The sequence below is a fragment of the Haplochromis burtoni genome, unplaced genomic scaffold (assembly GCF_018398535.1).
Source record: "Haplochromis burtoni strain Fernald_Lab_line unplaced genomic scaffold, NCSU_Asbu1 Contig_318, whole genome shotgun sequence".
NCBI lineage: Eukaryota > Metazoa > Chordata > Actinopteri > Cichliformes > Cichlidae > Haplochromis > Haplochromis burtoni.
The window spans coordinates 103135-116745 of NW_024582679.1; the positions used below are offsets into that span (position 1 = coordinate 103135).

Genomic DNA, 13611 nt, shown 5'->3' on the forward strand with positions numbered 1-13611 from the left:
ACATCAGCATAGTGTCTTTGATGTAAAAAGACCCCCCCCCAAAAACAAAATCCAATAATAAAATAGATTTATATTTTAAATATATTTATATACCAAACATGCTGTACAGAACGTCAGAGATTAAGAAATCCCTTTTTTTGGACACTCACATCTGTCTGTCAACTTGTGCTTCCCCGACTCCAACTAAAAGGAAAAAAAAAAGCAAAACTGAACAAAAGTCGAGCTCCCCGTCGTTTAGAAGTAAAATAAATGAAAAAAGAAAAACAGAAAACAGCACTGATCAGAAAAGTCTCTGTTTTTCCTGAGTTGTGGGAGTTTCTAATGCAGTTTGAGATGGAAGCTGACACACTTTTACCTGTTTCTTCACAGCCACTCGAAAAAAAGGAGAAAAAACCCCAAAAAACTAAGGGCTGCTCAAAAGATTAAAAGAAAGGGGGGAGGCTGCTGAGCTTTATCTTCTAAAAAGCTTAAAATGGCTAGGGGGGGGGGACACTGCGCAGAAAAAAAAAAAATAGCCTTTAACAGCATGCAGAACATCTCTTAAAAAGAGGGACTAAAAGGGAGCAACTATTGTAAGTCTTCCTGCAGAAGCAGTCAGTTTCTTTCCCAGTATACACCCTGAGAACACTGGCCTCCATCCAACTTTCCAGCAGGGAAGGGAAAAAAAAAACAAAAAACAAAAAAAAAACCCAAAACCCAAACAAATCATTTATGAGGAAAAAGCAGCATATGGCGATTCATGCTATGGCACGAGGTCGTTTAAGAATTCTTCACCCAGTGCGAAGAGCCGGAAACCGTCGGGGACAAAGCCAGTGGACCCGGGGAAGCTTCTGGGGCTAAATCTTTTGACAGAACTGCAAGTTTTTCTTTTATTTTTTGTTTTATGAAACTCTCCCGTTTTTCTGCTTTTCACAGTGGTAAAAAAAAATAAAAATAAAGGCGTGGGAAAAGAAACAAACTTAAAGCGATTTCAGGAACACTTCCAGTTATGTTCCACACTTAAAAATAACCAAAAAGAGCCGTCGGTGAGATGGTGCAAACGTGACGACACCAAACAAACTGAGGGGAGGGGGCGGGAGGGTAGACAGAAGGCAGATTTCCAACTCAATATATCAACACACCATATAGACAAACCCCGTTAAAGACATCTGTAAGACATTATTAATCAAATAAATATTCCACCTTTGCTTTCAGTATTTATTCAGCTTTTGTTTATTTCCAACTAAAACGCTGGATTTAACTGTTGTAGAAACAGCAGTAGTAGTGGGTATTATAGTAGTAGTAGCAGGAGATGCAGAAGCAGTAGTATAGTAACAGAAAGGCCCAGACTGCAGGCAAAGAGCACACTGGGGATACACTGATGTATCAGCCAATCACATGGTCGGTTAACCAGTGGCTAATGGTTGTCGGTAGTGTCACATCAACAGCATGATGGAGAAGGAGGACTTAAAATAGTTTCATATTGAAGACGTCTTTTGTTTCCCTGGTGCAAAAGGAGGATAAGTAACTTAAAAAACAAAAGAAAAACAAGCAGCTAAAAATATATATGGGTATCAGACAAACTGTTATTTTAGACATCAGTGCATCCCTAGCAAACACAGCTCTCCTCACAAAGCAGCCTGGACCCCGGCTATTCAGAAAGCCATGAGCTCATTGGATCTGATCAGGGAGGACATTAGTGATCAGTAATCCAAAGAAAACAAACTCAGTGCACATTCGACACCGAGGGATTCGTGAAGATTCAAGTAAAAAACAAAAAATAGAAGACATTCCACTCACCAAAGCAAAAAAAAAAAAAAAAAGTTCCTTACACTCCCAGTTTGTGAATTTGTGATCAACACAATTTTTCACAGATTTGACTCGTCCTCTGTTTGATCCTGATTAATGGAAACCAGCTCTGTCTGAAGTTCTCCAGGTTGCTAGTCAGATACAGGACCCCACGATGTCCAAGCCTACATACGCTGTAAACTAGCAGTAAAAGCACCACATGTCAGCTGGGCTGGAAGGGAGTTTGTTTTTTGTTTGGAGGGGTGGGGGTGTTCCCTGAAACTTGCTCCGAGACAGAACTGTTGATATAGTCAGGCACCTCTGCAGGAAAATGGGCCAGAGTACAAGAATAATGTTTTCTTGTTTTATTTTCTTCTTCTTCCTCATATAATATGTGTATTTGTGCAGGGGAAAAGAAGTGGAGGCTCCTGAAATTAGCCAATATGTCATGTGAAATATTGTTTGATGCACAACTGTCCGGCGAGGATGGTTACATGTGGGGGGAAAACAAAAACAAGGCTTATTGTGGTCTCCACGCGTCCTTTAGTTGCACGTACAGCAATGTACTGGTCCTTTTTCTTTTTCTGGATTTATTATGAGGCCCCCCAAACAAACAGAAAAAAACCTAATGCTGCTGCAGACGCCAAGTTAGAGATTGTCCTCTAGTCTCCAGTATAGAAAAATAAACAATCCTCAAGCAAAATATCCCTTATAATTTGCACTGGCCTGTCTGGCCTGTCACTACTTTTACAACCAAATGGTTGGCTGTAGAGACAGCGAGTGCTTAGTCGGGAAAAGAAAAAAATGTAAAATTAAAAATGAGTACATCATCAGGTCTTACGAGTTGTGATGAAAGCTGACTTTGGAATAAACAGGTTGGCTAAAATGATTTCATGGTCTGACGTGCATCAGCTCAGCATGCTATGTTTAGCTCTCTCTTGACTAACAAGAAGAGTGATGTGTATATTCCCAGATCCACGCTTGATTCAAAGTGCCATCAGAGGACTTCCAAACTGTGGCTGCGCTGAGTTAGTTCAACAACAGTTCATGGAATGAGTCCCAAAGGCTGGAATGAGTCCGGACTGGACCGGTCCACATTCAACTGCGGTGTGCTTTCACTGTAGAAACTGTCAATAGTGCAGACTCAGCGCAGGTGATCAAGTAAAGGCAGCTCTGTGGATTCCTCTCTGGGAGTGGGAGGGTCCGGGGATGGATCTGTCGTCTGAGTGGCTCCCAGTGGATCTTGCGTTAGACCGGCCTCTTGTAGGGATGGAGGAGGAGCAGGCTGAAAGAGACAGATTGATAATAAGAAGACGATTAAGTGCGTTTATCAACAGCACGACCAACAAGGCAGGCAAAGAAAAGCCCACTGCTTCATATTCACAGCTGAACAAAACAAAATGATTCAACGTGCTGTCAAAATCTGTATCATCGAGGTCCAAACAAAAGCAAATCAAGTCATTCGCACAGGTACAGGTACAAAAAGGACGTCCCACTGAGCAATCTGGATCATGATCTGAGAAAGCATGCCATATTTATAAACCACTTCCTGTTTGAATTACTGAACAACAACAAGCCACTCACTGCATATGTGCATCTGTTCAAATGAGCTTAATGCAATATCTCAGTAGGTGTGACTATCGTCTGCTGTCTGCCTACCGTCTACTGTAAAGACATCATGTAGGCAGAAATATAACTAAAGATTTACTTCATTACTGATCAATCTATCAGTTCTGTTGTCTCAGAACTCCTCAGACATTTGGTCTGGTAAAATATCCCCAAACACTCTAAAAAAAATGCCCTGAGTGGGTTTGAAGAGACATTAAAATATTTTAAGGAACAATTTTTGGGGGTTAACATAAGCAAGACTCAAATCTAGGAAGCAGTAACCATAGAAACACAGCATATTCTTCTTAAACTCCTCTTTTCCATTTTGTCCATGTGCCTGATTATTTACTTTAGCATATTGCGAATACTCAGTTGTAAGCAACTCTACAAAAAACACTGATATGATAAAACAGAATGGTCTGAGTGGATTTACTAACAACAGGAGGGCTATATTTGCTGGATTTGTTTGATTAATAGAGAAAGAGTCAGGTGATTTATGCATCAGAGTGTACTGACTGAGCGTGAGTATCTGTATTTCTGGATCTTTTTAAAGAACTGAACAACTATGGACAGTCTCCTTACCTGTGTGCGTATGGTCTGTAATGGTGCTCCTTCCCCCTCCGTTGCAGCTGGTCCATTAAAGCCCTTCCTCCCTGAAAAACTCCACTTGCTAAAGTGGCTCTCATAGTGTAGTCCGCTGCCCGGGCCAAGGCCAGCCCGCTGGCCCGTTCTGTGCCCCGAGCTCTCCAGGAGACTTGCTGGGCAGAAGCGCTCCGGGCCTGGCAGAGGTGGAGGAGCCACTGAGCTGCTGAAGGAGAGCTGGGAGCTGGACAGCTGCTGGCCCAGGAGACCCTGGATGGAGGATGTACGCTGTAGGGATGAGAGAAGTCCTGCCTCCATTCTGCCCTCTGACTGGCTGAGCAGAGCTAATGGGAGAGGCTGAGGGTGGTGATGCCAGCTCTGGGTTGGACCAACAGGGTTGTCTGTGCCTGAAGTGTAAGAAAAAAAAGCACTTTTAACTCCTAAAAATAAAATACTTGCAATACATTTCATCTTCATGTGACCATAACAAGCTAACAAAAACACCTCCATTTCTGTTTCAGTTCTTACCCATCGAGGGCTGGACAGTGGTGATGTGTGGCTGTGGAAGGCTGGAGGCTGGTGTACTCTGGGTGGTGTGAACAGCTGGGTTGGTGGAGATGGAGGTGGAGCCGCCTCCACAGTCTGAGTCTTCTATGTTCCCCCCGCTGTTGCAGCCAGCCCCGCACCCTTTCTGTAACCTGCAGGGAGACATATGTTACAGTTATGCTTACTCTCTCTTAAAGCTCATGTGTACATTTATTTAAGCAAAGAATTTGCACCTGTCCCAGCTGCTGATGAGCCAGGTGTAAATGTTGTGTGGGCTGACTGGTCCTCCCCACACAGAGCGGAGCTGGCTGTGTTCCCCAGCATAAGAGGTTGTGAGGGGGGACACGTAAATGGGGTAGCCGATGGGCTGGTCGCACGAGGAGTTAATCATATTCCTCAGCGCTTGTTTGGCATTTTGAATGCTTCCTCGTTCGGGGTTACGGTTGCGCAGGAAAACCAGCTCCTGCTGCTGCCCCGCCCACAACCCACGCACACACTCTCTGTTCACCTATGGAGGGCAGAAAAAAGAGAGATGAGGATCTGACAATCCAGGCATGTGATGAGTCAGAGACAACAAGACAAAAAAAAGAAGAAGTGCTAAACGTAACAAGCTGCGACCTTGATAACTCTGAAGCTGAGGAATCTCTTGTTAAGCATGATGATCTTGTACTCGTCACTGCCGTCATCCATGATGTGGCGCAGTGCTAGGAGTGAAGGCATGTTTGCTAGAATAGCGCTTCGCCACACGGGGTCACCCTCGTGTGATATCAACATCTTTTCCTCATTGGCAGTGATGGCGTCAAACAGGACCATAGGATCCTCGTACTCATCTGGAGATGTAAAGTGATCCTGAAAGAAACACAGATTATACAAACAGTCTCACTTCAGTATCAAAAAATAAATAAATAAAAATAAAAAGAGTAAATATTGGCACTCCAGCACTAGTTTTCTTCTCTGGTACCTGGTGCAGTTTGAGTGACATCCGCACTCCTGGTGCTACGACCCGATTCAGCAGGTCCATATCCGCAAACACCCACTCGTCACGAGGAGATGTGATGCGGAAGTCTCCCTTGAAGAGTGCATGAAGGCCATAGAGAAACGGTTCCAAGCTGTCAAACAAACAAAACAACAATAAATCTGCCATATTCTTAGCATATATATGCATGGCATCAGCAACAGTGACAGACATGGTTGTGCGGCCTGGTGAACTTACCTTGCTGACATGCTGTGTGAGGCCGTGCCCAAGGCTCTTCTTCCCAGGATACAGAGGCCAAAACAGAGGTTGACAAGTGGAGAATCTCTTTCGCAAGTCACCGGCTAAAACATAGGGAAGCACAAATAAATTGTGCAATGTTGTACATTTAATGCCTTCTGTATTTCTGTTATTAAACATTTCACTTGTTTGTAATGATGAAAAAAGTATCCTAATGACAGACATAAAGTGGAAGACAACAGATGTCATTTAGAAAAATGCGACCAAATAGCATCTTCTTGTGCACATGAAAGCAAGATATACTTGATCCGTTATGATCAAAATATGTGTAGCATAAGGGAAAAAGCACTTCAAAAGCAACCCACGTATGTGACATTATAGTTTAAATGTTGTGGAGGAGTCTTACTGTTTGGCGCCTGCTGTTGCAGTACTGAATCCAGTCCAGGTAAACCATGCAGAATGAGGACGGGGTGATGCCGGACGCTCTGTGATCATAGTCCTCGTCAATGTTCAGGTTGAAGGTGGGGTCACTGTCTACGTAGTTTGATCCGAGACAAGGTCGTAAAGCCTCCTGAATTGTTTCATTGGTCAGCCACTCTTCCAGCTTAGAAGATCGACTCACATAGTAGATGATGCTCTATTGGACGCAACAAATACATAATCCAAAATACTAGTCACGCTAGGAAAACATTTTTGTAGACAGCTTTAAATCCACATCAAGGATTACAAGTATGTGCATATTTTAGCTTCATATCTTAGCTTCTAAATTTCTATGACTTGCTCTTCATCACAGAAGTAAAACAGCCTCGAGTCAACTAAAGTAAACAAAACCAACTGCAATAAAACGCAAAAAGCATGATGTGAGAACAGAGTAAAAACAGCTCCTCAACATTGGCTCACCTTGACGTAGTATGTGATGAGGATCTTACGAAGGTCAAATACTTGCAACATGGAGGCGGCATTGTTGTCGCTGATGCTGTAGCCTTCGAGCACGTACTTTGTAGCAGCCACCTCCCAGGCCAGCCAGCGCTGTCCAAAGGCAGCATTGAATGACAACATGTGAGGCAGGTGACCTGGTTCACAGCAGCAGCAGCCTTCATCCTCCTCCACCCCTTCTGTGATTGCTTCTACCTCCCTCTGCTGACAGTAGGTACCTGGAAAGATGTGAAACATAAGGATTAGCTGCTCTATTAAAGGGCTCCAACAGATGACACTGACACAATCTGCCTGGAAAACACAACTTCAAAAAAAAAAAAATATCTGCATAATGTGTTTAAAACTTTTATGGACAGAGTTTCTGCGTGTGTTGTAATTGGCTGACGGTTTTGGCTTGATTGGCCTCAGGATCTCGTCTTTGTTCTTGGTTTGTTTGGCTTCGTCAGCCTGTGACCTCCAGCTTGGGCTAAGGCAGTTTGCAGCTGCGAGGAAAATTAGCACCTCCAAGTCTGAGGTCAAAAGGGTGTCTTCACTCAATTCAATTTTATTCATACTGCGCCAAATCAGAACAACAGTCATCTAAAGGTGCTTTATACTCTAAGGTAAAGACTGTACAATAACACGAAGGAGATCCTCCACATCTGGGATGAGTTGCTGCTCTAAGTGGAGGAGTTTAAGTATCTCTGGGTCTTATTCATGAGTCAGGAGGAGCGGAGCAAGAGATTGACAGAGTGGCACAGTATCTGTACTGGATGCTGCACTGGTCTGTTGTGGTAGAGGTATCAATTATCTCTAGCTACTCCAGCTCCCATACGGTCACAAGCTCTGGGTAGTGACTGAAAGAACAAGATCATTGATACAAGTGGTGGAAATTAGCTTCTCTGAAGGGTGGCTGCTCTCTCCCACAGTGATAAGGTGATAGAGTTCAGAAAAGAGCCACTAACTCCTCCACATTTGAGGTAGTTTGATGGATCTGACTAGAATGCCTCCTACATGAGGTGTTCTGGGGCATGTCCTACTGAGAGGCAGCCCTGGGGCAAACCCAGTACACCCTGGAGAGATTATAGCTCTCCATTAATTCGGAAACGCCTCAGTTTCTGCCCGGATGAGCTGTAGGAGGTCGCTGGGGAAAGGGAAATGTTGATATCTCTGCTTAGACTGCCACCCCTTGCAGAAAATGAACTTTGATAAAATCAGAAAAAGTATCTTGTGTTAAAAGGTGACCTTTTTTGTTTTCTAAAATTACGCTGGTAAGAGGTGCTGTACATAGGTTTCATGTCAACACATGAGACTCTTCAGCTAATTTGGACTGACTTTAATGAGTTTTAAAATCAATAAAATCTTGGTGAGGTTTTTAAGAGTCACCAAATTAGGCTAACATGTGTCACACGGGGTATAACCAATAAGAGATGTTATGCTTATTTAAGGCTAAACACCACCTAATTATTTGATGTGGTGTCCAAATGCCAATAGGTCTCCAATAGGTCAAAGCATTTCTGAGATACGACGAATCCAGTGACAGTGTGATCATATTCTTTAAACGCTTTAAAAGCTGTGTGCATAAAGAGAGCTCCAATCACTCATTCACTGGTCGTGACAGAGTGAGACATTATAATGAAACTTGGTGAAATGACTGTCAAAGTCAGAGTGTCAAATTTAATAATCTTTTACCCTACAGCTCTAGCAGCTGTCACAGACTCCAGCAGGAGAGAAACAAGAGGAACGATATGATTAAGAACAGGTAGAAACACTTCACTGCCCACACATTCAATGCTTGGCCTTGAATAATTTTACTCAGCTAAAAAATAAAAAAAGATTAAACTTAACCAAAAAAATCATCAGTTTTAAGGTCGTATCATTATAGATCATAAAGCCCCGCTTTGCCAAGTGACAACCTCTTCAGAGGCTGACGCACAACTTTTTTTTTTTTTTGAATCCTCAATGACCTTAAAATAAACCGACAGATGTGAAACTGATCTCTTTTAAGAATAAAAATATGCTGTAAGAACTTAAACACAAAGTAATCTTCAAAATATGAAGGTGAAGTGGCTTTAGACGACTTTTCAATCTCTCCCCCTCATTCCTCTGCAATCAAGCCTTCATTTTCCACGGAGATTTCATACTTAATGGCAGACATAATTGCACAGGGTACGAATTTCATCGTCAATCGTGTAATTTTTCTATCGGCATGAAATAATGTGACGACATTTACATTTATTTAACATTTACTTTATGACAAGTTAAATCGAGAAACTTCTACGTCTGCTGCCACCTAAAGCTTTATATTCCAGGGAAACTAGTGCCATCAGAAACCTCTTTTTAACTACTGATTAAGCTACATCCCCATAATAAGTACTTTTTCACAACATTTGACTGATGTCCACGTCACAACAAGATGGTAAACAACTAAAAACTACATTACTATTTTATGAGCTCTAAACATCGCATGCTGCTGACCTCTGAACTCTAGACCCCTCAGCTGGAAGGTCACAAGGCCGTTGCCGATTTCGATGATGTGGACCAAAGCGTTGAGGTAGTCTGACGCGAGGATGAAGCAGTCGCCCGTGCTGTAGTTCCCCCAGCGGCCGAGCAGTAAGTCTCCACAGAGGCTGTGCTGCAGAGAGCGGGTCAGGTGCTCATAGAAAATAGAGTTCAAATTGTTGTCATCAGCACCTTAATGATAAAAAAAAACAAAAACAAAAAAAACCAGACTGTCACCTTCATTTCAGAACAAAAATCGATAAGCATCGTCAGGAGGGAACACTGTGGCATACCTGGGTTGCGGTCTAACTGGGTGGCAAGTCTAGTATTGGAATGATCGACCCTCTTGGTGCTGTAAACAGGACAAATTAGGATTAAAACCAAATAGATTTAATTTATATTAAGAGTGTAAGATATACAGTTTCACACTTGCAAAGGTTATTTAACCAAACACATACTTGTAGTCGCGCTCCCAGAATTTAACGGGCCTGGTGTATGAGGTGACAAATACAGCACTGCCAAGGACAGGATTGAGAGGTGTGGAGAAGATGGCAGAAAAGACAGCTTGGACAAAAAGAACAGCAGAGTCTGAAATAGCAAGAGTTAAGGACATGTCACCAAAACCCCCAAAGCAAAACAAAAATCGCCACTGAATAACTTCACTGACACTTAGACTATCAAAATAAAGAATACAGCACAAAATAACAATAACCTCTGTGCAGTAATGCAAAACAATTCAATAATCTTGCAACATAAAATACCTTTGTCACATCTTAAAGCTACAATTTGCCATCTTATACTCTATCAACCTTAAATTTGGCACTGGTGTATTCCTACTATCACAAAATCAAGCTGAATAAGGATACGGGGCACAGCAAAGGGCTGAGCAAAGGCATGAAAGGCTGAGCCCCAAGTGATCTGCCAGGGGGCAATGTAGGTCAACACGAAACGCAGCTTGTACAGCAGGTCCCACATCTGAAAACATTCAAACATTCATCATTATCAACTCTCACACACATGCGCATGTAAAAATAGTATTCATATTTGCTACAGAAATAAGACGATTAAGACTATTTGTGTGCAGGAAGCTGTTTCTAAAGTAGAACAAAATCATTTGTGACGAAAGAATGCTACAAATATGAAATGTTTTCTAACCTTGCTGAAGAGAATGGACATGAAGTAGTAATCGATTAAGAAGGTCTCTGAGAAATGTGGATAGTCGTAGTGGAAGAAGAGTGTGGTGAAGCACAGTGTGACGTACTGCTGCGATGGGGTACAGAAGGACGAACGAAGCAGCTTCATTCCAGCTACCGAGATAAAGAAAGCTCGGCTACTGGAGGGTTCGAGGAAGAGAGAGAGGAGGGGGAAGAAAGAAGAAAAAAATCAACACATGCTAACATATGGTTACAACAACAGTAAGAAATGAAATGATTATTCAACAACAGGTGCTAGTGATTGCGTGTACGTGCTACAGTTTAACCCCTTTCTTTAGAGTTTGCAGAGAAGTGTGCATAATTTTACAGTGATGTGAAAAGAAAGGTTTTCACAACACTTTATACAGTCCCGTGAAAAACTAAATCCACCTTTAATTCCTAGAGAATTAAGAGTGTAAGTAGCAGCAAGGTGCTGCTAATAAAAAGTTCATTAAGTGATCATCAGCCAGTGTGTCCTTAGCCAAAAGTGAGTTGGTGCAACAGAACAATAATTCCAATCACAGCAGCAAATCTACACAAAATGTGTGAAAATTAAAACAATTAAGATGCTGCAATGGGCCCAAAAAACTCCAGACATTAACCTAACTGAAATGCTGTGGTGGGACCTTAATGGAGCTGTGCACAAAGAAAAGTGCACAAAACTGAATGAACTGAAGCTTTAAAAGCTACTGAATCATCAGTTTTTTACACGACTGCAAAGACTGCTGTAAAAATCTTCACTGTGGTTCTCACACTCATTTTTTGAAAATGATAAAAACAAACTACTACTTCTTCAAAGAAAAGAAAATCACAGGTAACATACAATATACTACTACACTGTTTAATGAAATAAAACCTGACAAATTTCTCTTTATGTTCACATTTTTAAATCACCCGTTTCAAGAGTTCAATTCAATTCGAATGGATGTATATAGTGCCAAATCACAACAACTGTCCCCACAAGAAACTATACTGTAGGGAAAGGGGGTACAATATTAGAGAAAACACCAACTATCAAAAGACCAGAAGAAAAAAAAAAAAATCAGGCTCAGGGAGGGGCAGCTGCCACCACCGGTTGGAGATGACGGGAAAAAGAAGACAGCAGAGGGAGATGGGACATAAGGCACACATGGGAGAGTTCAACACATCCAGCAGACAGCACATGTCCACAGGGAGCAGAGATAAAGAACAGTATAACAGTATAACATTTAAAATATTAACAGAACCAGGACGAGGAAATGCTTACTAGATGTCCAGCTCTTTGTGATTCTGGCCCACTGTTCGAGCTTCTGTGGTCAGGGAGTTCAGCACTACAGCTGGGTAGATAAAATATTTCTCCACACACTGAAGCCATGCGTACAGCTTCTCAAACCACATCAACTGAGCAGCATCTGGGTCAAACAGAAAGAAAAAAATATGTTACAAATGTGGAGTAATTCACAAACTGCAGATATCCCACCACAGCTGTGAAGAAGAAAAAAAGTGAAGTTTTAAAAGAGGTTCAATACACTAATTAGCCACAACAATAAAACCACTGACAGATGACATGAATAAAACTGATCTGATCATCACTGCAGGATTGTGAGATCAGTGTTACTCACTTGGGATTCATGTGGATGTTTCTGGGTTGTAACGATACTCCCAGAAATACCCATCCTTCTCCAGCAGGCTTGTATGCTCTACCACACTGCAACCTCTACCACGAATTCAATAAAGAGACCAGGCCTGGCCACTAAATTTCAAAAATCAAGCCTAAACTGGCCCACAGGAACTATCACTGTCACCATCTCAGTGCCAGACACCCCAAGGCTCCAATGTCCATGTTCTGATGAATCAGAGCTATTCTAGTAGCACAAGGAGAATCTATTCAATATTAAGCAGATGCTTTTAAAGTTGTGGCTGACTAGCACCATTAAAAACATTGCAAAAAATGTCTGTAAAATATTTAAAGATAAACTCAAGAAGACATGACAGTAATTTGATCATTTTAAACAACTTCTAACACAAAAATCTTGAGATAAAATAACTGATTTATTTTTAGTGTTGAGTGTATATATTACTTAATATATCAATGATATTCAAATCATATTCAAAATATGCAGCTGACTGTCATTTAAAAATAGTTATGTATTGTCTGGTGAAGCAGCCTATGAAGTTTGCCGGGAGTGTTTTCTCAAGAGCACTTTCAGCTGGAGATCTTACTTTTTTGTAATTAGAACAACTTATAACATTTCAGTTTCCAAAGCCTGTTATACTATACATGTATTTCTAGATGTTGTTATTTTTCTGTGCATGTGAATGAAGATAAAAGATGCAATCAGACACCCACCTCGGACCTCAAATTGACTATACTCTTTGGAGCGGAGCAAAGGGTGAGCCAGGCAGAACCATGGCAGCTGTTTGCGGAGCTGAGGCAGGAGATAGTGTGTAATGAAGCCAACAACTCCAGCCAGGATGTATAAGACAACGCTAAGAGCAGGCTGCGGAGCAAGAGCAAAAAGAGGAACATTTTAATTAAGTCTATATACAAAAATGATGCGAGAGTAAGGTCATGCATACTGCTCCAACTAACTTGAAGAGCGATGAAAACTGTGCTGGCACTGATGGCAAAGGTAATCACAGCCATGAGGGGACAGATGACGAGGTCCGAATGAAGAATCTCTTTCTATAAATAGACAGATTGATTTTAAAACTAATTAAATCATTACATAAAAATTAAACTGCAGGCTGGTGAGCAACAGTAGTTACCACAGAGTTGCGTAGCTTATCAGGAAGAGGGTCCTTGATTTCCACAGGGGGTTCTTCTGGGTTTCGGTTCTCCAGTTCTGGGAATAATTTAGACCGGACCAGTGACCTGATGTTATGGGTAAAAAGCATAAAAGAAAGAGTTACAAGAAATACCACAGAAAGATAAAATCTATCATCAAAGTCTTCACAGATGATCAAGACAGCAGCAGTGTCTCTTGGCCATTAGCATCATTTTTATGTCTTGGATTGTAGCTAACTTTGTAAAACACACAAACTACACTTTAGACTTGCTATCTATTGCTATCTATCTTGCTATATAGACTTCTTTAAGTAACTGTTAATCTATTCTGGATCTAAAAAGAAGATTCAATAAAGACTCCCAAGACCATCATTGCCGATATGAAACAGGAAATACTGACCAAAGGATGGTAGGATCGCTGCTTTGGCGGCTCAGGTGGTAGGATAAGGCCAGGAGTAGCCCACAAAACGCGGAGAACAGTACTGGAACATGGGCGTCCCCCCACGGTGCCTGATGGA

The 13611-nt window shown here is 41.8% G+C and overlaps 1 protein-coding gene across 2 annotated transcripts in view; it reads right to left on the reverse strand.

Annotated features, from left to right (window-relative positions):
- Window positions 1–1188: 1188 nt before the first annotated feature.
- Window positions 1189–13611, reverse strand: part of LOC102293726 (pecanex 3) — a 28765-nt gene continuing 16342 nt past the window's right edge. For both annotated transcript variants that reach the window (XM_005941406.2, XM_042228322.1), the window contains 19 exons: window positions 13494–13603; window positions 13075–13180; window positions 12899–12991; window positions 12656–12806; window positions 11573–11717; window positions 10289–10466; window positions 10000–10108; window positions 9592–9721; window positions 9427–9485; window positions 9110–9325; window positions 6617–6870; window positions 6123–6353; window positions 5717–5820; window positions 5465–5612; window positions 5122–5352; window positions 4737–5011; window positions 4486–4655; window positions 3958–4364; window positions 1189–3052 (listed from right to left, as the gene is read on the reverse strand). In XM_005941406.2, coding sequence (XP_005941468.1) covers window positions 2912–3052; window positions 3958–4364; window positions 4486–4655; window positions 4737–5011; window positions 5122–5352; window positions 5465–5612; window positions 5717–5820; window positions 6123–6353; window positions 6617–6870; window positions 9110–9325; window positions 9427–9485; window positions 9592–9721; window positions 10000–10108; window positions 10289–10466; window positions 11573–11717; window positions 12656–12806; window positions 12899–12991; window positions 13075–13180; window positions 13494–13603 — 3258 coding nt within the window. In that variant the 3' untranslated portion in view covers window positions 1189–2911. The remainder of the gene's footprint in view (window positions 3053–3957; window positions 4365–4485; window positions 4656–4736; window positions 5012–5121; window positions 5353–5464; window positions 5613–5716; window positions 5821–6122; window positions 6354–6616; window positions 6871–9109; window positions 9326–9426; window positions 9486–9591; window positions 9722–9999; window positions 10109–10288; window positions 10467–11572; window positions 11718–12655; window positions 12807–12898; window positions 12992–13074; window positions 13181–13493; window positions 13604–13611) is intronic.